Source organism: Mollisia scopiformis (assembly GCF_001500285.1).
Source record: "Mollisia scopiformis unplaced genomic scaffold LY89scaffold_21, whole genome shotgun sequence".
Classification (NCBI taxonomy): Eukaryota; Fungi; Ascomycota; class Leotiomycetes; order Helotiales; family Mollisiaceae; genus Mollisia; species Mollisia scopiformis.
In genome coordinates this window covers 1,111,613-1,136,343 of record NW_017263601.1, presented here as the reverse complement: position 1 = coordinate 1,136,343, position 24,731 = coordinate 1,111,613, and the positions used below count along the sequence as shown (strand labels likewise).

The 24,731-nt window shown below is 49.7% G+C and overlaps 11 protein-coding genes across 11 annotated transcripts; 3 read left to right on the top strand and 8 right to left on the bottom strand.

The window, feature by feature from the left end:
- Positions 1–4,661: 4,661 nt before the first annotated feature.
- LY89DRAFT_653201 (Metallo-hydrolase/oxidoreductase) lies at positions 4,662–6,727 on the bottom strand (the record flags this gene model as incomplete). The annotated part of the gene is made up of 2 exons (XM_018212237.1): positions 5,940–6,727; positions 4,662–5,880 (listed from the first exon to the last, which is right to left on the bottom strand). The coding sequence occupies exons 1-2, from the start codon at positions 6,539–6,541 to the stop codon at positions 4,662–4,664; spliced, it is 1,821 nt and encodes a 606-aa protein (XP_018067032.1). The 5' UTR covers positions 6,542–6,727.
- Positions 6,728–8,326: 1,599 nt separating this feature from the next.
- Positions 8,327–9,303, bottom strand: LY89DRAFT_212254 (uncharacterized protein). The gene is made up of 3 exons (XM_018205880.1): positions 8,831–9,303; positions 8,595–8,778; positions 8,327–8,547 (listed from the first exon to the last, which is right to left on the bottom strand). Exons 1-3 carry the CDS (start codon positions 9,062–9,064, stop codon positions 8,378–8,380), a joined length of 588 nt encoding a protein of 195 aa, XP_018067031.1. The 5' UTR covers positions 9,065–9,303; the 3' UTR covers positions 8,327–8,377.
- On the bottom strand, positions 9,304–11,255 carry LY89DRAFT_212230 (uncharacterized protein). Its single transcript, XM_018205879.1, has one exon. It carries the CDS (start codon positions 11,196–11,198, stop codon positions 9,543–9,545), a length of 1,656 nt encoding a protein of 551 aa, XP_018067030.1. The 5' UTR covers positions 11,199–11,255; the 3' UTR covers positions 9,304–9,542.
- Positions 11,256–11,314: 59 nt separating this feature from the next.
- On the top strand, positions 11,315–12,414 carry LY89DRAFT_688293 (N-terminal nucleophile aminohydrolase). The gene is made up of 4 exons (XM_018215680.1): positions 11,315–11,467; positions 11,520–11,704; positions 11,751–12,169; positions 12,215–12,414. Exons 1-4 carry the CDS (start codon positions 11,444–11,446, stop codon positions 12,358–12,360), a joined length of 774 nt encoding a protein of 257 aa, XP_018067029.1. The 5' UTR covers positions 11,315–11,443; the 3' UTR covers positions 12,361–12,414.
- Positions 12,415–12,701: 287 nt separating this feature from the next.
- On the bottom strand, positions 12,702–13,781 carry LY89DRAFT_722224 (LUC7-domain-containing protein). The gene is made up of 2 exons (XM_018218716.1): positions 13,708–13,781; positions 12,702–13,627 (listed from the first exon to the last, which is right to left on the bottom strand). The coding sequence occupies exons 1-2, from the start codon at positions 13,733–13,735 to the stop codon at positions 12,789–12,791; spliced, it is 867 nt and encodes a 288-aa protein (XP_018067028.1). The 5' UTR covers positions 13,736–13,781; the 3' UTR covers positions 12,702–12,788.
- Positions 13,782–13,856: 75 nt separating this feature from the next.
- Positions 13,857–15,840, top strand: LY89DRAFT_785975 (GPI transamidase-like protein component Gpi16). Its single transcript, XM_018222942.1, has 3 exons — positions 13,857–14,290; positions 14,340–14,743; positions 14,788–15,840. Exons 1-3 carry the CDS (start codon positions 13,938–13,940, stop codon positions 15,774–15,776), a joined length of 1,746 nt encoding a protein of 581 aa, XP_018067027.1. The 5' UTR covers positions 13,857–13,937; the 3' UTR covers positions 15,777–15,840.
- A 346-nt stretch (positions 15,841–16,186) lies between these two features.
- LY89DRAFT_688291 (uncharacterized protein) lies at positions 16,187–17,596 on the bottom strand. The gene has a single exon (XM_018215679.1). The coding sequence runs from the start codon at positions 17,584–17,586 to the stop codon at positions 16,312–16,314; it is 1,275 nt and encodes a 424-aa protein (XP_018067026.1). The 5' UTR covers positions 17,587–17,596; the 3' UTR covers positions 16,187–16,311.
- Positions 17,597–18,141: 545 nt separating this feature from the next.
- Positions 18,142–20,116, bottom strand: LY89DRAFT_699840 (FAD-binding domain-containing protein; the record flags this gene model as incomplete). Its single annotated transcript, XM_018217085.1, has 7 exons — positions 18,142–18,380; positions 18,431–18,497; positions 18,541–18,643; positions 18,691–19,256; positions 19,301–19,362; positions 19,418–19,822; positions 20,101–20,116. The coding sequence occupies 7 exons, from the start codon at positions 20,114–20,116 to the stop codon at positions 18,142–18,144; spliced, it is 1,458 nt and encodes a 485-aa protein (XP_018067025.1).
- A 412-nt stretch (positions 20,117–20,528) lies between these two features.
- On the bottom strand, positions 20,529–21,810 carry LY89DRAFT_212046 (uncharacterized protein). Its single transcript, XM_018205878.1, has 2 exons — positions 21,367–21,810; positions 20,529–21,317 (listed from the first exon to the last, which is right to left on the bottom strand). Exons 1-2 carry the CDS (start codon positions 21,705–21,707, stop codon positions 20,660–20,662), a joined length of 999 nt encoding a protein of 332 aa, XP_018067024.1. The 5' UTR covers positions 21,708–21,810; the 3' UTR covers positions 20,529–20,659.
- A 1,122-nt stretch (positions 21,811–22,932) lies between these two features.
- Positions 22,933–23,106, top strand: LY89DRAFT_592621 (uncharacterized protein; the record flags this gene model as incomplete). The annotated part of the gene is made up of 1 exon (XM_018209708.1): positions 22,933–23,106. The coding sequence occupies one exon, from the start codon at positions 22,933–22,935 to the stop codon at positions 23,104–23,106; it is 174 nt and encodes a 57-aa protein (XP_018067023.1).
- A 332-nt stretch (positions 23,107–23,438) lies between these two features.
- LY89DRAFT_593243 (MED7-domain-containing protein) lies at positions 23,439–24,295 on the bottom strand (the record flags this gene model as incomplete). The annotated part of the gene is made up of 3 exons (XM_018209740.1): positions 23,439–23,729; positions 23,781–23,966; positions 24,041–24,295. The coding sequence occupies 3 exons, from the start codon at positions 24,293–24,295 to the stop codon at positions 23,439–23,441; spliced, it is 732 nt and encodes a 243-aa protein (XP_018067022.1).
- Positions 24,296–24,731: the final 436 nt, after the last annotated feature.

Below are 24,731 nucleotides of genomic sequence, written 5' to 3'. Positions count from 1 at the left end.
GCCCTCGCTCTTGCATGCTTGGTAGGCCTCGTCCTTGGCACGGATCCAGTGGAAGCGGCGGGAGCAGCTTTGCGGGGTATGGTCGAATTTGCGGCCTTGTACGCGGCAAGAGAGGCATGTGCCGGCTAGAGCCTCCAAATCTTGCTCGTAGCGGTCGAGGACCTAGTCTTAGACGTAGTCTTGCCGCAGCACTTCTGCAGGGCCGGTAGACGCTATTCCCTCTAGCGCCACCAACTCAAATCTCAAATCAAGAGGCCGGGCCTCATAGTGGGGCTCTTTGCAGACCTGGCACGCCTCCTCCCCTGGCATGCACCAGCGCCAGTGCGGCTGGTCGTCCAAGAACTGGCTCAGGACGCCTCGGGAGCAGTATTGCTGGGTCAGGTACAGCTGCATGGCCGCCTCGTCCGGGGACAAGCCCTGCTCGAGTCGCGGCTACCACGTAGCGCTAAGCATAACAATAGAAGAGGCCTTACTCCCATCCTAGCTAGCCCTACCCGACTCTTGGGAGAAGGCTATAGCCTTGTCAGGTGCACCGACATAGATTACCCATCGGATGTAGGGGTAATCAAACCCGATTCCTAGAGCAGATGTAGCTATAATCACGGGCTAATCCCTATTACTAAGCTAGCCGGCGATAATAGCAGCCTTCTCCTCCTTAGTGCCCGACTTAGACGTATACGTAGGGCAGTAGAAGATCTTAGCTAGCTAAGCTACCTCTTCCCGGGTCCGGCAGTAGATAATGATCTTATCTCGGGCGTAGTTGAAGATCTCTTGCTTAGGCCAATATATTTGCACTAAATTAGCAGCTTTCTCGATTAGAACGCTAGGCCCGGTCTTAAAGCTAACCATATACTTGATATTCGGCCGATTAGTCGACTCCCGGATGATTCTAGGCTTCACAAGCTTATTATACTCAATAAATGCCTCTTGTAAGGCTAGCGGGAGTGTAGTAGTTAGCCAGACGGTCTGCGTCCTCACCTGCCGGACGTACTAGCCGAGCTGGGCTATGCAGGGCCGGTAGTCGCTGGCAATAATAGTCAGATGTGCTTTATTAATAACAATCCGGTCTAGCTGCTGCCGGCTGACCAGAGTCTGGTAGTACTCTAAGAAGCCGGGCGTGCATACGGCCTCTGCTAATACGATGACTAGTGATGCTGACTGCTTGCACTCGACTAACTAGACTAAGGGTCGGATACCGACTTTATGAAAGCGCCTCAGTATGTCACCCCGCAACGCCACTATGGGCAGGACCAGGATAGTGGTCCCCGCATCTACCACAGCCGCACTAATCATAACAACTAGCGTCTTGCTAGAGCCGGTCCAGATTACTAGCACCACCTACTCGGCTAGCTAAGGTCCTATGATGGCTAGTACGCCATTTCGCTAACTAGGGACCCGGAATTGCAAGTCTGGTGCGTTGTACAGCTTTCGTGCTACGGCCAGTAAGTCAGCCTCAGTATAAGCACCTCTTTTACGCACTTAGCCACGCTTAGAGGCATCGAGCATACGCAGCGAGAGCGTCTCTGAGGCCCCGCGCGGCCGCTTGCCTTAGAGCACGCTGTCGAAGCGAAAGAAGGTCTGCTAGCTCTCTGAGGCCCGATAGTTGCGGTGTAGTAGGGCACTTATAGTTAGCGTGGTAGTACCGGCGTAGGCCTAGTTGAACGTACGGTAGCTATAGTTGCTTTGCTCGGCTATAGCGGCTAGCTCGAGCTCTTTATTAGCTAGCTCCTCTGCTAGAGCGCCCTCGAGGTCGAAGCTAGCCCGCTCCTTGGCTAAGAACTTCTCCTTGCAGATCGTAGCCGCAAACTGGCGCCAGCTAGAGGTATGTAGCCGCGGCACCTGGGCCCAGGCACAGGCCTTGGTCAGGCAAGCCGTTAGCGTCCCGTCCGGCCAGACGGTGCCGTCGAGCTTAGCCCAGAGGTAGGGGGAGAGGAGGGCGCCCGGCGTCTGCTGGCGGAGAAAGAGCTAGCGGAGGGGTAGGACGTAGGCGATATAGTCGAGTAGGAGGTCCCCGATTGCCTTAGGTAGGAAGCGTATATTATCCTTATAAGCGCCCGACTGCTGCTAGCCCTTATGATATTGTGTATAGAATATGACTAGCTTCTCCCAGATAAATAGGTGGCGCTGGCGAGTAGTATTGCACTAGGTAATAGACAATAGCTTGGGCTCCCGTAATAGCTGGCCGGCGGGGATATGGCAGAGGATGAGCAGGCGCCTTAAGAAGTCTTGCGCTTGCGCTTCATAGAGCGCTATCGCCTTTGGATGCAGCTATATGCTCCCATCTACTGCCTCGGCCAGGAACATGGCCCGCAGCTCACTACAGCCCTAAATCCGCCGGAGGAGGGCTAGCTCAGCCTCATCTAAGAAGTCGGCATTGCGAGGGTGGGCGAGCTAGGAGCCGCCAAAGTCGTCTAGGTCTAGGTCGTCCGTCAGTCGCCAGGACTGCATAGGGATCAGATCGCGGGACTTAAATAGCAGCTCCTCGTAGAGCAAGGCGTGCGCCTGCTAGTACTCGGCCAGGACGAGCTGCGGCACCTAGGCTAGCTGCAGCTCGGTGCCCCGGTAGGTGACCGTCTGGCCGTCGAGGGACCAGCGGGCCTGGTGCTTCGCTATCTCGCCCTTGCTGACCTTGAAGAGGTAGAGCCGCCACTGCAGGATGTGGCCGAAGGGCGTCTCGGCTAGCTGCTGGAAGAAGCGCTTGCAGATCTTGGCTAAGAAGACCGGGATCTGGTCCTCGTCCTCCTGCTCCTGGAAGCAGGCGTAGTCGAAGAGGACTAGCTGGGCCGTCCAGGTCAGGGCCGACAAGTGGCTGTTGTAGTTCCCCGGCTCCATCCACTGCCCCTGCCCTACCCCGCTACCCCGCACTTGGCGGCTAAGCATGGCGCAGAAGCTTAGGACGGGCGACTTGAAGGGCACGCTGCCGACCGTCTGGCAGATCAGGGCGAGGTAGAGCCGCCGGATGGCATGCTTAAGCGCGAGCAGAGCCTCTTCCGCGTCCTCCAGCTCTAGGGCGTCCATAATCTCGTCCATAGCTCGGACCTGTTGCGTAGTCGGCTGGATGACGTCCTGGGGCAGCTTCTGGTCTGGCTGAGCGCGCGTAAAAGTGGCCCTCTTCGCAGTACACGACTCGGTAGTAGTACGCCAATAGCTGCTTCATGGTCGTGAAGTACTTGGCGAGCGTCGAGGCGTTCTTATAGTAGCGGAAGCCGGTTGCGCTACTCGATGCCCCGGCGTAGAACTCATTGAGGATATTAGCTCGTTACTGGGTCACCTTGCGGCCTGGAGAGGTGTCGCTACATAGCTGGTAGGCGTCTCGCAAGAGGGCTTCAGCCGCAGCTAGAATCCGGACTAGGTTAGGGTCGAGCCCTTTCTCTTTGGACGGCGGCAGGGCGTACGAGCTCTTGATCTCGGCGTCCTTGAGCGTAGCTAAGTGGGTAGGGAAGTCGGTCCGCTCGAGCCAGGGCACCCGCTCCGACCGGGAGTCCCCAAAACCATAGACGATGCTAGCTCGCTCCTCCAGGTCCCGCTTCGCCTCACTACTATCCTTCTCGAGCTCGCTAAAGAGGGCCGTCTCTTTGTCGGGTGGCGCTTTGTCCGGTGGCGCTTTGTTGCTATTGCTTTCTTTATCTTCGGCTACAATAAAGTAATCGATCTTATTTTTATTAATAAAGTAGCTTTGAAGGAGGCACTTTTGCTATGAAAGCGTAGCTTTGTGCTCGGCAGCGCGCCGCTGGTGTTGGGAGAAGGCATGGCTTTTAAGAGCCGCGAGGTTCCGCGTATAGTAGACGTAGCGAAGAGGGTCAATTATGCACGAGTAGCTATAGCTAGCCTTGAGCCCCTGGATCTGGAGGCACGGGCGGCCTGCTCTGGCCTCGGCAGCGAGGGCGTGCTTGTGCTGGCGGAGCTCTTCGACCGTCCGGAGCGCTCGTAGCCGGCGAAGAGCCGGAGGCTGGCCTTGAGGGTCTCCCCTTGCAGCTGGTGTGGAGGGGCACGCAAGTGCGCGGTCTGGGCTGAGGCGGTGGGGATGAGGCAGGTTTCGCAGGCCCGGCACAAGATAACCTGGTGCAAGGGGAGGTAGCGGAAGTCGCTGGCTGCCATTGGGAAGGGGGATAGGGATTAGGGCGGGGGGGGAGGGAGGGGGAGGAACTTTTATTAGACTCGACTCATTTAGACTAGACGGGCGCTCGGACCACACTTTATTTTGGCGGGCGCAGACCCTCGGTAGACTCTACGGAGCGCCCGGCATAAGGGGTAGTGCGATAGGCGTGCATCATTGGCTTCTTGTCAATGGCGTATCTACCCCTAAGGAGAGTTGGATAATGAAACACGTCCTGATTATGAAGGAGTAGGAGCTCGAGCAGACTTCTGTAGTGGATTAGCATTCCGAAGATTATTTGCAGGTTATTCAATTTCTTCTTGTCCGCACCAAGATGGCTGCATCAATGAGCTTTCGTACTCCGTACTCGGCGCTAGTAAGACTTGGTAGTCTGTGTTCGGCACCGGCAATAGATTCTTGTTGTCCGAGCTGGGCCCTGACATTGACCGAGGGGATAAACATTGTGTGAAGCGAAATTTCTTCTCTATACATGGCTTGAGATCGGTGATTCTTATACATAAACGTTAATAGAAAGTCAAGTCTCGATAGTCAAGAATTTAGCGTTTCATACAATATTACCTAATTCTAGTAAAGTAGTCAGCGTCTCCATCTTGCCTTCCCCAGTCTTCTTTGCCGCATCTATTTTGCCTTTAGCGACCATGTCGTACATCTCGCTCTTACTGATTGTCACCGTCAAATCTGCAGAGCCGCTACTTTGCGCAGTCCCAAAAGCCTTACTCCGGTACGTCAGTGTGCCATTCCGTAATGTCAACGTCCACGTTGTCTGTTCGTCCGGGATATTGATGACGATCGTCTGAACAGATATTTCGCAAGCCTTCGGTCCATCTATTTGCAGCGAGAGAGCGTCGAGCCAATCTTCTACAGTCGATTGCGGATTGATGGCGATCACACTTTGCGCTGCTCCCTGGCTCTTGCTCCCAAGCTCCTGTGCGGCAGTGAGATAGAAATTGCGCCATACAGCATTTTCAGCACCGAAGCCGAGCCGCTGGTATACCGATGCCAGTTCCTGTTGTCCCCGTTCGTTGCTTGGTTCCGCTGCCACAACATGGTCAAGCAGTGTTGCAGCGAACCGAAGATCGCCTCTGTCGGCGTACTCTTTTGCCTTCCCAATGACAACCTGGACGCCACCCATGCAATCAACATAGCGCTTTCCCTCCTCCTTTGGTGGATGCTTCCATATATTGGCTGGGTTACCATCGAACCACGTCATGTAACGCTGGTAGATGCCCTTCACATTCTGCGACAAGCAGCCGTAGAATTCACCGACATACCATTCTTGTTTCAAGGCTGGCGGGAGCTGGAGCTGTTCCGCTATCTCAATCCCAGACATCCCTTTGTTCATAAGCCTAACTGTCTGATCATGCATATAGCCGTAAAGGTCTCGTTGGTCTGAAATGAACTTGATGATATTGTCGTGGCCCCACGTTGGCCAGTGATGACCCGAAAAGACCACATCAGAATCAAAACCGTACATATCGAGCGTCTCATCCAAGTGCTTAGACCACTTCTTTGCGTCCCGAACTTGTGCACCGCGTAAGGTGATGACATTGTGCATTGTATGAGTTGCACACTCCGCGATATAGAGAGCACGCTGATCAGGAAAGAAGACGTTGATCTCGCATGGTGCTTCTGTCTCAGGCACCATCTGGAACACAATTCTTACGCCGTCGATGATTCGTTCGTCGCCGGTCTCCTTAATAGTATCGTTTGGTGGTACAATAATTGTGGTACCGCTAGAAGCAGCCATACCTAATCCGCAACCGCTACAAGTAATTAATAATTATGCTTACCGACTGATTGTGCTTGATGGGGGGAGAATTACACATGGGCGTGTGGTCCAATAGGCAGAGATCCACCAAACATGAATACTGCGCGTCTTCGCATCGCGGGGCCGGCAACAATATTCTCTCTGAGCACTGCTTCCATGAAGCCAGCTGGAGCGATGATGGGGATTTCGCTCTGATCTCCAGCAGCTGTCGAAAGAACACCTTGCGCGCCGCCGAAGTGATCATAATGCGAGTGTGAGTAGATGACAGCCTGCACTGATCGATGGCCGCGGTGGGTGCGATAGAATCCTAGTGCTGCAGCCGCGCATTCAGTTGATGCAAGAACGTCTAGGACAATGACGCCGGTCTTGCCTTCGACAAGAGTCATGTTTGAGATATCGAATCCGCGCACTTGATACACACCTTTCGTAACCTCGAACAGGCCCTGCTTCCGGGTCAGCTGTCCTTGTCGCCATAGCTTTGGATTCACGGTTGATGGGCAATTTCCTTGTATGAAGTCGTAGTCCTCGTTGTTCCACACACTCTGTCCAGCTTCGTTTTTCACGAGACAGGTGTGGAGAGACGCGACGAGACCTCTTTCAACATTTACAAAGTCGACGTTGTCCTGAAATGAAGGCTGGATGACCGGGGAGGACATTGTCTGACCAATAAGATGCAATCTGTTCTTGAGAGATGTTATGGCAAATGTGCTGACCGAATTGAAGTCAAGCGGTATGGACGATGTGGAATATTCACTTACCAATCTAACATTATAAGTGTTGACGCTGACCCGTGTACGTTTGCTGTACAGTCAAGGGCGTGAGTGCCGCGGAGCGTCAGCCACAGTTCCGAATAGCCATCAGTATGTATTAAACGATAGATTTCGTAAATTTACATATTAACTTTACATTAAAGAGAGTGGTTAGTTATATCCGGGACAAGAAATGGAAATTGTGAATGCCTTCCAAACGCCTGCTGAAGAAAGATCCCACTTTTGTCCGAAGGACCCCCAATCTCCGCCATTTTGGCAGATGCACTCGCTCAAATTGACCTACCCACCAAGAAGTAGTGACAAACAGATGCTCAGCATACTTTTCAAGGGAGTTTGAAGAACGCGGCGAGGTATCGTGGCTCTCTAAATGAGTCTGAAAAGGAGATGGAAGAACTATTCGACTGAGCAGCGAATCTTGAGAGTTGTACCAAGTGAAATTGGTGAGCTGCTTGCTGCTTGGAACCGTTTCGAGCGGCATCAGACATATCACCTGTAGCTCTTCATTATTTCAACACTAACACTCAACGAAAAAGAAGCAGGAATACCGTTGGCAAAATGACGTCTCTATTGGGATCATCGAAAGCACTATCTCTTGTCTCTGGGCTCTCCTCATACATTTCGGCATACTCCTCCCAGATACAATGTCCGTCTTTCTGAGCGCAGCCCTGGCAGTATTCCAATCTGCACGATGGCATTGCAAGGTCAGATCATGCTCAGATCATGCTCATTGCTATTTTGTACTTCCTTGGAGAGACGGGAGACTGGCCAGATTCATCCCGTTCCAACGCTTTCCGGGTCTGCTTCCTTCTGCCCTTTTGGCATCTCCGCCATTTTTGTTACGGTTGCGGTCGTAGCCATATATAGTATGATAGCAGAATAGGCTTCCAACCTATTCTTGTACCCTTTTGGGGCAGTTTGGCCCGATGGTAAGAGTTATCACTACCGTCGGCGCGCATGCTAAGCGCTACGTCACAATTTTTAACCCAACTTTACGCCTTTGCATGTTACGGCCCTCTCATTCTAGGAGTGGCGGTGGTTGCATGGGATCTATCCTAAAGCTTCGGCCGTCTTCGCTTGTTCATGACGGTAGCAGGAGTTATTTTTTCGAATGCCCTGGTCTTTCTCGTCAATGTGGTGTACTGGCGTGTCACAAAGAAGGCGCTATATGTTGGCTTTCGAAACGCTCGCTTCGGTGACAGCGTTGGTGTCTTTTTGTCCAAGGTCTGTATCTGAAACTATGGGATGAATGCTTCAAGAATGTGGGGCTATGGGTGCAGCGTCGGGTATCGAAGAGATATGTGGTATCAAAGGAGGAACTCGACGGCCTCAACGAGGTGACCATCGGACCGCCCCTTGAAAGTCCACAACACCAGGTTCAACATCCAAGGTAGACGAAAAGTGAAAAGACGGAGGCCAGGTGCAGAAAGCAGACAATATTCAGGACAAAATGAAGAAGTGGTCAGTGGATCACCAGTGACTAGGAATGAACATGTTGAGGACGAAACAAAACGAAACATGAAAAAAACCCAATAAGGTTTAATGGACATTAAAGTATTGTTATCTATTGGAAGAGGCGAGTCATCTGAATATGAATCCAGCTGATCCTCGAATACAGCTCTAGAAGGTGCTTGTTACCAAGATTATGACACCGAGAGATACAACATCTTGTCGCTCATTAATTATAGGTACAGCAGCTTGGGAGAAGCAATGGTGGAGATTCTCTTAGATGTACTGCCAGGCACCAAATGGTGACCCAGCTGGCAAGTAGGTGGGAAGCAAGCCAGCAAGAGTCACGCAATTCGTCTTGTTGAATGCTGGCGTCTTGGCATAGACTTGATAGATTGCCGTGCCATTCGTACCAGCAGGGACTTCTGGGCAAGCAAGAATTCCTCCTGCATGCTAGTTAGTACACCTTTGATGCAGCCATGAAGACCCATACCTGTGGATCCATCTGGTGCATTCCAAGTGATAACATCCCACGGTGCGTGGCAATCCGAGGCGACAGTGACGTTCGAAAATCCACCAATGTAGGCTCCAGGCGGGACGGAGGCAGAGTGGGCTTGGGTGAATCCAAGGGCTCCATCTGTCTGGACATAAACCTCTTGACCGCCAGGAACTTCAACCTATATCTCTATCAGCACCATTAGACTTTCGATCGTAATAGGACTCAATTACCCATAGAGCACTCATGCCTGCAAAGACAGTCGCTGTAACATTGGGACAAGCAGTGCCGACTTCGGTGGGACAGTAGCTGGCAGGAGAGCCACCGAGAGAGAATGCTTCTCCATCGGCGTTGACTGGCTGACCATCGAGTGTGCTATCAGGAAGAGAGGCTGTGAGAGTGAGGATTTGCGCGACTGTAGTGCCAAGCGCGAGGAAGAAGGTGAGAGCGTGGCGTAAAGAGAGCATTTTGAATATTGTGAGAAACGCAGGAATGTGCAGGAATGACGAAGAGCAGACTCCTGGAGATGGACCTCGATGAAGTCTCAAATATCCTGTACACCTCACTGCTGTCTTAAAAGAGGAAAATAAAATGCGTTTAAGATTTGTAGAACTTAGCTCCTACCGACGGATGCACCTTCCTTGATTTGCTCCTGGAAGCCGAACCTTTTCCAATCAGATCGTAATGTTCAGGTACCTCGGGACATTCCATTTAACCCAAATAAAGCCGTGGCCAGGGTGACATGTTGTTTGTTCTGTGGCAGCATGGATTGAAGCAAGATCATTGGCAGTGATTGAGATGTTTCATGTTTCAGTTGAGATTGCGGAGCCGAGAATCCTGGATTGCCGAGTCGATCAAGGTTCAGGGGTAAGACATTTACAGCCTCGACATAATCGAATCATGAGATGAATTCGATGCTTGGGTATCGATTCGCATTTCTGCTGTCTATGTTTCATCCTCCATCAAATGGTCTTTCAGTCCCTTCTTCGAGACATTCATCGCTCTGGCTATTTCTGCTTCCTCCTCCCTCAATCTACCCTTCCCAAATTCCAGATTCCTCTTCTGTCGTCGCTTTTCTTCAGCAACATGCCTTTCACGATCCTCCAACGCCTTCTGCCGACGCTGCCGGTCCTGCCTTTCTTTAGCCTTTTCCTCCGTCTCCTCTTCATCATTGGTGTCTAGCGGTGGAGGGAGGGTTGAAATGTAACCTTCAACGAGTTCATCGCGAATTCCGCTATCCAGCGAGACATATCGTATGTCTGCCAGGACGGCAGAAGGTAGGTGAGACGGTAGAGTAGTATTGTTGAGTTGAGAGAGAGGCTGCGCTTTGAGCAAGGTCGACAGATCCGATTTTAATGTCGACTGAGGAAGCTTCAGACGATTGATGTGTTCTCTGTAAAATTTCTCTCTGTCTTTGTCCGACATTGTGGAATCTCGCATTTCTGATTCCTTCTTGTATTTCCGTTTGAACTCGGGCCAGTATAATTTCGGCGTCGCATATTTCTGGAGGAAGGTGAGGTAAGGAATTCGGGGATCTTTCTTCTCTGCCTTCGCTCGCAATTCCCTCAGAGTTTTAATCTTCTCTTTTGACCACTCTTCCCAGACTTCTTTCCGTGCCTTCATACTTGTCAAAGCAGTGTATCTGAGATCATCGACCAACTTTCCCTCCTCGACGAGCTTCTCCCATGGACTGTATGGGTTGATGCCAAAATCGTTCAGCAGATCCTTGAAAAGGGCTGCTGAATCTTCTTCGGTCATCTCCAATCCTGCGTCTCCTTCCTCCCATCCATCCATATTCTCATCACCATATTCTCCCGGATCCAGACCATATTCTTGACCCATTGCAGCTAATTGATATGCGATATCGTCCTCATTGAATTCGACTGGCTCATCTGGAGCATCATCTTCTGTTCGTTGCCGTTTCGAAGGATTCTCGTCATCTTCTTCATCATCCGTGACCTCAACCTCCTCGTACTCCGAGCTGTCCTCAGCTTCTGCGTCTCGTGGTTGAGCTTGTGTGGGTTCAATCACAGGTCTTTCTGCAGCACCCTGTGGAGCTTCAGGCTCCTTAGGCGCAGCCAATGCTTCCGCCTTTTCTCTAGTCCTCTGTTGATCCAAAGCCAAGATCCCATCTTTCAACTTGTCGGGGATGCGCCAGAAACTCTGGTCTTTCGCGGCATTGTAAACGAACCTCCTTCCCAACTTCGTATGTATCAAGAACCAGGACTCATTATCGGGAATGGCATGTCGTGAGATTGGCTTGTCTGTTGGCTGAGGTCTGGAATCTCTCGATCGGTCATGACCTCCTCGCCCTCTATTGCTCTGAAACCCGCCACGGCCATGTGATTGTCCTGCAGGAAGAAAGTTGTTGAAAGCCGTTCCAGCACTTGGTTGACTATCGACACTTTGATACTGCAGAAAGCTCTGGGACGGATTGTTCGGCGGAGGAGGTGTCGGAGCTGCTGGTAATGGAGCTGCAACTGGTCGAGTATAAGTCGACTGTTTCGTGCTAGAATTGTAATAGTACAAATGGCCAGTAGGTGCTTTGTGCTCTGTCCATCCCTCCGGGAGAGCGGTGGTTTTGTGTGTGGATTTCAACATTCTCTGCGCATTGTAGACTTTGATGCTGATTCGAAAATAATTTGTGACAAGGCTGGCTCACTCTAAAGTTGGAGCCTCAAATCTGGGGTTCCGCATTTAGCGCACTACGCGTTGATCGTGCCTGAAGCTTTCAAAGCTCTAAAGTATCACGGAAGACAACAAACCTTTTCAACACCACACACCTTGATTGAGGAGAATATTGTCGTCACCTTTTCTCCTCCGCAGCCACCCAACAATCCGCGAACATGTCGAGAAGATACGATTCCAGAGTAAGCTCAAATAAGCTCCAGCCTCCTGGCCGAATGCTCACAAGCTCAACAGACCACAATCTTCTCTCCAGAAGGACGTCTGTATCAAGTTGAATATGCTCTCGAGGCTATCTCCCATGCGGGAACAGCGTTGGGCATATTGGCAAAGGATGGTATCGTCTTGGCAGCAGAGAGAAAGGTTACGAGCAAGCTCCTCGAGCAGGATACTTCGGCAGAGAAGCTCTACATCTTGAACGAGTACGATGTCTACTTCAATCTGCGAGGCAACTGCTAACTCTCGCAGCAATATGATTTGCGCCGTAGCAGGCATGACCGCCGATGCGAATATCCTCATCAATTACGCCCGCCAAGCTGCCCAAAAATACCTCCTCACCTACAACGAAGACATTCCCTGCGAACAGCTTGTCCGCCGATTATGTGATCTCAAGCAAGGCTACACGCAACATGGTGGTCTGCGACCTTTCGGTGTTTCTTTCATCTATGCTGGTTACGATCCTCAAAGACAATTTCAATTGTATCAGAGCAATCCCAGTGGTAATTATGGTGGATGGAAGGCTACAAGTGTCGGTGCAAACAATGCCAGTGCGCAAAGTTTGTTGAAGCAAGATTACAAGGAAGATTGCGATCTCAAGGAGGCGTGTGGTATGGCGGTCAAGGTGCTGAGCAAGACCATGGATTCGACCAAGCTGAGCAGTGAGAAGAGTATGTTCCTCCTTCCTTGACAGGATACTTGCTAACCCTCCGCAGTCGAGTTTGCTACAGTAGGAAAGACGAAGGATGGGCGAATTTACCACCACTTGTGGGGTGCGGATGAGATTATGACATTATTGAAGGAGCACGATTTGGCCAAGGACGAGAGTGGTGCAGATGGCGGAGATCGTGTGGTCAGCTAGATTTCGTCCTTCGGTCCCTTGTGGCTATGTAACAATAGAGACTGCATATCAGAGCGATAAACTGGTTGGGAATGAAGAACTTTAGCCTGTGACTGAAGACCAGTCCGGTGGTGCTTACCCTTGCAATTCCAGTACAACAATTTCAGCTTCTCGAATTCTAAACCATCGTGTGGCCTTTGTAACTCCATCGTCACCTTTATCTACCGCTGGGGAATATCCGGTCCCTCCTTGGGTAGAGATATGGAGTCTGCAAAGGCGCTGCTCCGAAGCCCAACGCCTGCCGAACACTTTCATTGCAAATCAAGTGAACATGAAACAAATCACATCTTCTCTGAAAAAGAACGGTTCTCATGCTTGGCTTCATAATACAAATTAATCTCAGAGATCCACCAACGCCTCCAGCTTCGCGGAACGCCAGTAGGAGCCCATTACCAATTACCTCTGAACCCTCCTCTACCTCTTCCTCTAAATCCACCACCTCTTCCCCCACCTCTCCCACCAAACCCTCTGCCTCCATACCCGCCGTCACCATAACCGCCATCAAACCCTCTTCCTCCTGCTGGGCTGTGATCCCCATCCTCTGCTACTGGTGGTCTTCTCGTTCGAAGCTCCTTCGGGAATGCTTCGTAGGTTTTCCTCATCTGGGCATAACCAAGATGCATCTTGCCGTAGAAGTGATCCGCCAACCGTCTATCATTGTCGAGCCTGCTTAGGTACGCTCCACAAACATCACATACTTGCAGCTTCTGGTGTCCGGAAGGACCAGAGGTATCTGACAACGCCTTGAGCTCTCGTTCCTTGTCCGCCTTCGTAGCCATAGCTTGTCGTATACGAAAGAACTCTTCATACGCTCTCGAGACCTCCGATTGCTCACCAAGAACTTGAATCTCCATCAACCCAGTCTCCACACTCTTGTTCAAATCGCTGATCTGCTTTAGCAGTGCATTTGTCTGTCTGATTTCATCTGGTGTCTTCTCCAGTCTCCGTTGCGCAACATCAATTCTTCGATTGCATTCGTCGATATACTTCTGTAGATCACGCATGTAATCGTATTCGAAGCCCCATTTCTGTTTTTGCGACTCCGGGGCAGCTTCGTACTCTGTCTTGAGTGGTTCGCTGTGGACTTTTGGGCAAGGACCAAGATCTTGCTTGGTGTTTGTGAACAGATCGTGAGGACAGGTACCAGCGAGATAGGATCGACAAACTTTGATGTCTGTAATTGACAGTTGGGCTGCTCGGGAGGAGGCACCGGCGCCCATAAGTTGCTCTGTTGGAGAATATTAGCCCTGTAATCCTTGGAAGCTGTGCGAATTCTCCGCAGAGACAAGAAGCGAATGCATAACTTACCCAACAGCTTCCTCTGCTCTGCCGCCATGATTGCGGGTTTTGGTGGCTTAGAATGTTGATTGTTGAAGTTTATCAGACGCGGCTGAGGAAAAATCACAACCACAGCCGTGCTTGGAGAAGGCTCGCGCTAAGAGCTTTACGAGGCGCGACTTGACAACATCGCATTTCAATCCTCACAACAATATAACACCTTGATGATTTCTTCATAGAAAAATTTGGCGCTGGAAGCCATGCGTCAATTACAGTCTCTACTGTTTGTTATTGGCTTCTTCTTCCTTGGAACCTCTGCGTCAGACTATCACGAACAACTTCTCCTTCGACCTCTACATCCATCGCTATTACTTGCCTCCTTCAACTTTCAGAGTAATACGTCCTGGGAATCCTTTGAACAGCAGAACTTCAGATATTTCCCGCGATCGCTTGGCCAGATTCTACAACATGCAAACACGAGAGAATTACATTTGAGGTTCAGCCTCGGGAGATGGGATGCTGAGAGTTGGGGTGCTCGACCATGGGGAGGAGCTCGAGAGGGAGGAACGGGAGTGGAACTTTGGGCTTGGGTTGAAGCTGAGACAGATGAGGAGTATGTTATCTTATCTTCGGGATTATGGGACAAATTCTTACACCAATAGGGCCAATGGACGATGGCTGACATTGACGAATGCACTGTCTGGCCTCTTTTGCGCCTCACTCAATTTCATTGATTCGACTAGGACTACTCGACCTGTAATGTCGTTTCAGCCTTCTGAAGGACATGCCAACTCTACTCTCGAAAATCTACATTTACTTCACGGGACGTTACCAAGAGAGGTGGTCTGTACGGAGAATCTAACTCCTTTCCTGAAGCTGTTGCCATGTAAAGGAAAGGCTGGGATCTCGAGCTTGCTGGATGGACATAAACTATTTGATGCAAGTTGGCAGAGTATGTCAATTGACGTACGTCCAATCTGTGCTGCTGGAGAGAGCGATTGCCAGCTTCAAATTACTCAAACAATCGATATGGTTTTAGACATTCAGAGATCAAAACGTCCGAGAGGTTTGGAAATCGTTCAAGTCCCAAATCCCGCTAATTCGTCTCAGACAACCCAATTCCAAGACCTGTACCGTTCGAAGAGCTCAAGTGTGACCACTCGAAGCCTTACAACTCTCATGATACTTGTTATCCGCTTGATACTGCAGCCCAAGAAGAAGGATGGAGTTTGTCACAGATCTTTGGTCATTCTCTGAAGGGATCATGTCCCTTGGCAACTGACGGAGTCGACCCAGTTTGTATCAATGTACCCCATGCTCGCCATGTCTTTACATCGAATGGGGCACAAGAACACAAAGATCCTGGCGGCTTTCTTCGATGTTTTGGGCTCGCTTCTGAGGGTGATTTCGACATAACTTTACCCCAGCAGGACATATCAGAGAAAGCTCCTTTGGAACAACCTTTGCTGTATGCAGAGCGTTCATTCATTGGCTACGGCCAAGAGCGAGGTGGTGTTCAGGCCATTCTCACAAACCCTTCCCCGACACAATCAGTTGACTTTGTTTACATGGAGTCTATACCGTGGTTCATGAAGCTCTATCTTCATACACTAAAAGCTAAAATCAATGGGCTGGACAAGGACGTTATTCAAGAAATGTATTATCGCCCTGCACTTGACAGGAAACGTGGAACGCAGCTCGAAGTGCGGATCCTCATTCCAGCAAATTCAACCGTTGTCCTTACCTACGACTTCGAAAAAGCAATTTTGCGGTACACGGAATATCCACCAGATGCCAACCGTGGGTTTGATATAGCTCCAGCTGTGATCACTATTGGAAATGTCAGCATCAGAACAACGTCTCTCCTGCTCCCACTTCCCACACCGGATTTCAGCATGCCATACAATGTGATCATCCTGACAAGTACAGTCATGGCATTGAGCTTCGGGTTCGTATTCAATCTATTGGTGAGGAGGTTCGTTGCAGTTGATGAAGCCGATCAATGGGATGTGAGGTCAGTGAGATTGAAAATTGCTGCAGCAGCAAGAAGGTTGCTGCTTCGCTTTAGGAAAAGGGCTGTGGTCAAGAAGGATCAGTGATTGTACACACCAAATAATAGAACTTCGCACAATGCGCTTGAAATATAATCTGCATCATTTTCACCCCACATCAGCCTACTTTGCCCCCTGTACCCCAATCGAGAGTAATGGCAAGTTTTAAAACAAGTTTTAAAAGTGTTAATGATTAGGGATAATCTTAGATTGTTCAATAAGCATATGAGATGATAGAATCATAGCACTTATAACAGATTGAATATAAGTATAAATTTCGTGGAAGAAGGGAGATCAAGGAAACATGAGATGCGAATAAGTGAGATAGATGATTATGTACTGGTCTCACAGGAAACCCTCGAGATATCCTTCTGTCGGGACATTCGACATGAGGAAGGCTTCTAGCGATGTGTCTCGAAAGTCGGGGTTTTTAAATGAGAAAGGCACAAACACAAGATATTGAATGAATGCATGATATTTAAAAGCAACGGTATAACGTATCCCACTCAAGTCCGTAGACGAGTCTTACCCCAACGCCGATTTTTAAAAGCCATGCAAAGAGCCTCTGCTTCAGAATATGTACCTAGACATCCATCTTCTTCTCCTCAATAGGTGTAGCCATTTCTTCAGCCCAATCTCCCGGTCCCTTTTCTCCTGTTGGCGACTTCACAGTCTCTACCTCAGACGAGATCTTATCCTGAGTGGGCAAGGATGGAAAGTCTTCAGCACTGGGTGGGACTGGTGCCGAGGCTTTTCCTCCACGACCACCTCGACCTCCTCTAGCACGACCTCTGCTCTGAAATCCTCCCCTTCCTCTCGAACCGGACTCAATCTCATCTGTTTCCTCAGGACCAGAGAACCGGCTCTCAGCAAGCCCACCTCGACCTCTGATAACTCCGCCATGACCACCTCTGACATATTCCGAGCTCCTACCACGTCCCCTTCCGTCCACAATGTCGCTCTCAAGTTTCTCACTATCCCACTCTCTGCCGCCTTGCGTCTTCATCTTCCGATCCCTGTTCTTTGCCCGCTCCATCTCCATGACTCTCTCATTCTTCTTCTCTGCTACGGCCTTTTCTCTCTTCTCCTTAGCCAGCTCCTTCTCTCGGTGTTGGTATGCTGCTTGATCCGCCTCTGATAATCTGTGCCGCTCTGCCTTCTCCGCGTTGATCACCGCCATCTTGGCCATCTTAGCACTGAGCTCCTCCTCTGTCAACTTCTTGTGAGCGGGTCCGCCGGTGGCAGATCGGTCACCGCGGACTGCAAGATTCCGTGTTCCGGTAGCAGGTTCCGCCGGGGGAGGGCCATTGTCGGGCGTAGGTACAGTGCTTTGGGGCGGCATATTGTCTGACGTGGAAGCTGGATTTGTGGTGGCATTTTGTGTGGGCGGGGTATCAGCGGAAGTAGCATATCTGGATGCACCTAGACCATTGTTTCCTCTGCCAGTGAGTCCTCCACGGCCGCCTCTAGCTCTTCGTTCTTGTCCCTGCTCTCGTCGGACATTGCTGCTTTGGATTAGATTGGAGAATGTCGGTTCTTCGAGTGGAGGTTTGATGGAGAGTTTTTGATCTTCAGTGACGGTTGGAGGGTCGGAAATTGGTTCAAATTCGTCTGCAAATAGGTCGTCATCCTCTCTGCTTTGTGCGAATTCGTCCATTGTTCGGAATGATCCTGACAACGTGCGGGGCGGGGTAGGATGAGAGTTGTGGTAATGGTCTGGACCGAGATTGAGATCCTCTTGAAAGACAACGGAGAATAGACCTGGTCTGCGGCGAGGAGGAGATCCAGGGGTAAATTCGCCTATTTGTATAGGTCTCTCAGTTGGTGCCTTCCGAGGAATATCAATAGATGCAAACATTTTGTCGAAGGTGATAGCGGTGTAAAATGGCAGAATGCGTCCGGAAGAAAGTCGGGCCGAGGTAGAAGGTCTAGCTAGGAGAATTTATAGACAGGAAAAGTTCTCATTCCTTCCTTGTTGGGCGGCGACATCATTCAGCCTTGCAATCGCATCGTTGCCTAGCCTATGACATCGTCCAATCTAGTGAATGCTCTTTGACGATGTCTCCAGGAGAACTCTTCCTGTCTCGCTTATGACATCGTCGGGACTTGCAACGACATCATCAGCCCGCCTTGAACAAGCATCTCTATTCTCACCATCCAGTGTTCACAATCTTCTTCAATGGTCTCACGATTCCATTGATAATCTTATAGGGTTTCACACGCCAGGTGTAGGATGCCGAAAGAGAATGTGTTAAGCGGATTAAGCGATCTTCCCCTTTTCCAAAGACTAGCCTTGCACGATGGCCTAAACAAGGGAGAAGATCTACTGGAACCTATTGAAGCTGCGGACTGAGTCTTTGGAGCATTGGTACGCTAGAAACTCGTATTATATCTTGAAGTATCCTGGTTGTAATCAGCTGAAAACTCCTTCTGGGTCATACTTTGTCTGAATCTCTTTCAATCTCATCCTATTCCTCTCTCCATATCCACCAAATACGTCTTGACTAGCGTTGGCATAATTTTGGTAAATGTATCTGTGATACAGGTCCATTTCCTTTGTCATAGCTACAGCACGATCGAGAATCCTGATGCCCACTGCGTTCATCTTTGTATCATCTTCTATTTTCGACCATCGAAAGCTGAGGCTAAACACTGATTCGATGAATAAACTTCAAGTCCATGGATCGAGTGAAGTCACTCACTCATTAATGGCCCATCCAGGTCCTCAAGTCCTAGACAATTTCCACCATTCTCTCTAAATATTGCAATCTCATCTTTATGAATCGGTTGCATCAAGATGGCTAGGGATCACATCCTTGACATTCTTGACAGACTGTACTTCGACGAGGTAGACATCAAGAATCCTATCCAAAAGGTCTCCACTCATCTGGAAGGTGATTGCCGCTGTCATTTGGCTGCATCGAGGTCAATACAGATCTCTGACAAGTGTTTCCAAGCTTACCGATATCCAATTTCATTCAAGCTGACAACCTCTTCGTACACAGACGTAAAGTTCTGTATCTTGGTGGAACTGTATACACTCTTGAGGGTCTTGAATTCGGTGAAGATAGATGGCCAAACTTCAGGTTTGCTATAGACCAGAGCTGCTCCAAATATAAACTGATCTATCTGAGATACATAGGTGTAGGTCATCCAGGTCTGAGCATAAACATCACTCTGCTTTGCTAAAACGATATTCTTGAACGCGCGAAATGCTTGCTCGCTTGTAATGCAATAGCCGAGTCTGCATGCGAGTTTTGTTATGCCCGTAAAAAAGGAATTTTTGACATAGTCCATTGAGAAAGCTATGGGAGGCGATGAGATGTTAAGTCGGGCTGTTCGATTGGCAAGCATGTCTTTGTTCATAAGCCAGAAATTTTGACCGCCCCAGACCTCTCCTTGTTGATAGATTTCCAGATCGAAGTTCGTCACAATCCCGAAGTTATTGCCGCCACCACGAAGTGCCCAGTAGAGATTAGGAGACGATTGCTGATTGATATTACTCAAGCTTCCATTTGCGAGGACCGCCTGCAAAATTGAGTACGTAGAGATGACGGAGCACTAACACTTACCTCAAAGTTTCGGACATTGTCCAGAGCCCAGCCGTATCGACGAGAAACAAAGCTAATGCCACCTAGTGAGTACAACAAATCAGCCGAAAGCGGGCGCTTTTAGGGAGAAAGCACTACCTCCCAGAATAAAACCTCCCACACCAACGGCTCCATTGCGCCCACCGACTGGTGTCCGATTCAGTGGCTCCAGTGTCTCATACACATTCCTCCATCTGTTCCTCGTCCCTACCCTCGCCGTTTTTAAATCTTCAGACACATCGATAGTATTGAGCTTTTTCAAGTCGAGAGTAATACCCCCTGGAGCATTCGAAGCTCCAACGAACATCGCATGACCACCAGATTTGACGGCAAAGATACAATTGTGTTGTCGTATCACCTGAATTGCTTGAGCGACCTCATCTGGTGAGCTTGGTGTAATGACACATGCTGGGACGACATCACGTTGCTGTGCGCTGTAAAACGAGTCTCGAAGCCCAGGTGAAGAAGATGTGGGGTCGTAGAGCACTGAATCGCCGAGCACATCTACAAGAGCTGTGCACTAGTCTTGATATCAGTTAGTTAGGAATGAGGTGGGATTGTGGAAAATACAGCATTATGACACTCGGAATCATTCCAATCTGTGGCGAGTGGTTCCTGAGATGTTGGTTGAGCGCGTAAAGCCTGTGAGTAGATGAGGAGAAGAGACAGTGAGGCTCAAACGTCAAGATAAAATCGCATCTTAACGCCGTACACAATGGTGAAAGTAGTCCAATGTCAATGACTAATAAATTAATGAAGAAGAGCTTGTGCAAACATCTAACCTATACGCGCTCCCATGAATGAAAATTCCAAATGTTGGTCGTTGACATAAACTCGCCGAGTCCTGAATGGTGGGGCTGTACGAGCGCGGGATGGTTTCTAGTACCCCTGAAGTTGCCGAAACGCGAGCACCCAGTGGTGGCGACCAGTCATTATTGAGGTTCTTTCCAACATTTGAACACAAGCGAATGGAGTGCTCATAATGGCTTGCCGCCCAACATAACCCTTGCAATACTTTATCAGGCCTCCTTCACGCACAAACATCTCTGAGATCCTGCAGCGGAAGGGCATTCGGTTCATACCGTTGCCGTTCTCCGAGGCTTTCTGGGATTGCCAGGCGTTGTGGCGTTTCAAGGTATTGGGGAAGTCCAGTTTCGATAGAGATCGGCTCGCAAGAGAATTGAGTCCCTAGGAAAGCTTTACTATTTCGACGTGGTCTGCGCTTTTAAGACTTTGCTGCTTTTTCTTGGCCTGCTATCGCAGGACAAAATCGTTTGCGTTGGCACTTCAATTATGTGTCTATTTTCTCCCGAATGTGATCTTGAATAGATTTCATTTCGTTTAAGCTTGCCGCGCTGGGCTAAGTCCATCCATCTCATGCACAAAATGAGCTCCTGGGTGGTTGTTGTTGTTGTTGTACATGTTGCCCTGCTTGGGCAGACCACCTGCTGCTTGATATCGACCCCCAAGAAGGCTGTCACTAGGATAATTCACATCGTTGGTTCCCAATTCTCCAATCACCTGTTCTGTTGCCGGTGTCGAGCCATCTTTTTCATACGCCACCGAAGGTATCGTCGTTTGCTTCCGTCTGTATCTGGGAGAACAAATTATGAACAGAATGATGACTGCCAAGGCTGCTACCACACAGCCGACTGCAATTCCAGCTTTAGCACCCGTGTCCAGACCATGATTGTAAGCCATCTGTGGCGTTTGAGTGGGAGTTATCGACGTTGTCGTAGCCGGACCCTGTGTCTGGGCAGGTGTTGATGTCGAGGAAGCTCCCGTCGATGAAGTTCCAGACGAAGACGTTACCTGATCAGCGAAAACGTAACCAATAATTGAATTTGCCAAAATCACGGTGCCGGACGCAGTAACAGTTGTATCGACCCAAGATAGCCGCGTTCCATCTGAGATAACCAAGCTGTTCGGAACAACGGATCCTGTTGTCTGAGTAGACATGCACTGCAGGTAAGTGCCGGACGACGAGAGTCGATATTCCCTTTTCACACTTAGCATTTTCGATGTTCAAGGTTGGATCGGATACTTACGATGGACAGCACAAGACCGAGGTACTCAGGGAATTGAGGATAGTTGTACTGGCAGTAGTATACTCGTTTGGACATTGAAAGGGCCCCAAACTAAATCTCGTTGATCCCGTTACTCCAGCACTGGTCTGTGTATAGGACTGCGTCACTTCTATCGGCAAACATTGCAATGCGAATGGAACATTTAGGCCCTGCCAAGCATCGAAAGCGACAATTGTAGTCAGACCAGGCTGCATGTACATTTGACCGGAGCAGCCAGCTGGAGCTGACGGCCCAGGAGTGGTGAGGGGTATCCAAGTCGTGGTAATTCCACTGTTAATCTCGACGGGGTGTGTTGATGCCATGATGTCTTGTTGTGTTGTGAAGAAGGGAAAAACCTAGACTCGAGGACACGAGTGAGAAGTTTCGCGGGATGGCCACCACCAGCAGCAGCGAGGCCGAAGGAGGAGGCCGATGGCAGTGAACTGTGCCGCGTTGGGACATGATGTGAAATGAAATGAGCGTCAATTTTAACCAGACAAGCGGCAACGAAACTCCAACAGTGACCTGGGTTACAGGGTCGCATCATGCGTACAGGACTTCGGAAACTTCTCCCGTTCTGCGCCCCTGGACACGGCACACATGGGTCGAAAGAGAAAGAGGCTGCATAACTGCCGTTCACTGACGCAGGCACAAGGACGAAATATCGATAAAGACTTCAATCTTCCATGCCAAAGTCCGCAGGGATGCGATACACACAGAAAAGCGACAAAACAAAACAGCAACATGTCGTATCTACTGCTCACAGACAGCACAACTTTTGCCACCTCGGGATGAATGTTTGATCCTTCAATATGGGGGGACCGAGAACGAAAAGGGATTTTGCGACACGGTGAGTGGTGAGGCGATACCAGGATACCTGTTACCATTTCAAACTCTTCGGCTTCGGGGGTGTCCTCCCGGCAGAGGCGGCCTGCAGAGCAGAAGGGAATAAGATGCCCGTGCGGAAGAACGTCTAGAAAGAGAGGATATACTTTCTGAAGGTTGCTTATGCACGATGATAGTGGTTCTTGTCTTCGCCTTGCAAAGTTGCAACCACCCCTGAAACTAGCCAAGTGTGGCTGTACCTGTGGCTAAGTATGTTGCGCGTAAAGAATCACTTCAACCAATCACAAGTGCCGAAGGTTCACTTGAAGCCTTTCCAAGATTCACAAGTCAATGCATTCACGCCAAGAAATGATCTTGACAACGTATTAATTCAAGATTCAAGACTCGGTTCCCTTTCCTCTTCAACACTTTTATCATTCATTCAGCAGAACTAAGTAAGTAACAAAATACTTCTCTACGGTTTAATAGACATCTTCCCTTGTCTATCAAGAGAGGAACAAACCCCCTTCAGCCTCGCGGTCAACTGACATCATCAAATTAGGAATCCAAATCCCCACATACACCTTTCCACAACCACAAGTCACAAACCAACACTCACTAATCATTGACGTTCACTTCTCGTAAGTCCTCCTAGCTCTACCCTGCTCTCTGCCCTTCGTCATAGCCTCGTCACTAACTTTCACCTTTCACCTAGATCTTAAGATGTGCACTTCATCCACTTCTGTCTTGGTCAACCGCAATGGCCCAGGCTCTGCTGCCGCTTCGACAATCAGTAGCATCGTCAAGCCAGAGAGTGGTGGCGCAGGAAAGACAAAATGCATTGAATGCGATGGCTATGAATGCTGTTGTATTCCCATTCCATGTACGGTCATGTAAAGACATGATGAGGGCACCTGGCTTCTTAAGTCGATGAGGATGAGGCAATACGAAGCACAATTCGACGAGGCACATGCACAATCATAGCTTGCCGATATGGGGAGCATACCGATGGGTTTTCTGCAGTATAGGAAGGTTTCACCTGACAATAACATTCTCCACGAGGGAAGAATTGTTCATCCTCTGTGCTTGCCTTTCCTGTGATCATCTGATTTGGTGATTTATAGTCGGTTATTGTCTCCAGAGGCTCCTTGTCCCAGAGAAAGCTTCATTGTCCCAGCATGTGTTCATCGTCGATTTCCGAAGCGCTACCCATGTTCTCCACATTCTCTTCAATTGAACTCCCTTGCCAACTCGTCCCAAACTTCCTTTCCTTCCGAATCCTCCTTGCTCGTGGTGTCTGCCTCTCCAATATCGGCCAGTTTTGCCTGGCCTAAACCCTCCAGAATGCCCTCCACTTTTGCTTTCATGTCCCTTATCCCCTGTGTTTCTGCGCGACATCTGTCCAGTTGGTCTTGCATCATGAGAATCAAACTCTCCCTTGCCTGGTGGGGCCGGTATTCGTTTAGGAGATGGTAGAAGTTTGTGAATAGAGTGTTGAGGTCGGTGGTCTTTTCAACATACTGGTCGCAGAATCGTTAGCATCCCGTGGAGAAGCAGCTGGAGCAACCTACATGCTCCGCATTGACACTCAAGACTCCCACCAATTCCAGGTAGTTCAAGATCAGAGATTTGATGAGTTTTTTGAGAATGAACGCACGATCGGTATGTTTCTCAACGCCGCTGATAGTTGGTGAATCAGGAGGTGTGTACAGTTGCTCTATGCCCATCTCCACAAGGGAGGGAAGCGGATCCTGGAGCTGCAACGGGCAGAGGTCAGCACTTCGCACACTCATATATGACACGATAACAACATCTTAAACAATATATATACGTTATAGGAATCACCGAAACACTTATATTTCCCCTCTTGGGGCTGTACCGGTGGCTGGAGCCATCGTAGCTCAGCTGGAAGATCCAAAATGCGCAGAGGCAGCTCAGTAGATGGGTCGTAGGTTCTTTTTGCCGGGTTCTGAGCGGCACGAAGCTCTGCTAGGCGGTCCAGATTCTCTGACGTGAATGACTGCCAGTATGGAGGAGGAGCAGGAAAGGCTGTCGCAAGAGCCGGTGCAGCTTGTTGTTCTTCCATCGTGAGGGAAATCTGCGACGAGATGGGAGCAGTATCAAAGAGTCGTCTTCGATGTCGAGATCTGCGACGATAAGGAGCGGTGTTAACCTTTCTGCAGCCTTGTGGTTGATATGTTTTGATTTCTCAAAGTTGCGATTTCGATGCCATGGAAGGGACACCAGTGGGTGCCCGAATTCGTGGCGCACGGGCCAAAAACACCAAAAATCGCGAAACGCGATTTTTGCGATTTATCTATTATCACTCTAAACACTCACTATGGCCCCAACTACACGTCGCACAAGCCGCATTACCCCTCCGCCAGGCCCTTCTAGTGGCCACGAAGCTGATACGATCAAAAAGACTAGGTTCTTCACAGCGTACGACAAAGAAATCTCATTCAAATCGCTACGCCAGATCGCAAAGGATGAAAGCACTACTGAGTCTACCGCGCGACGCT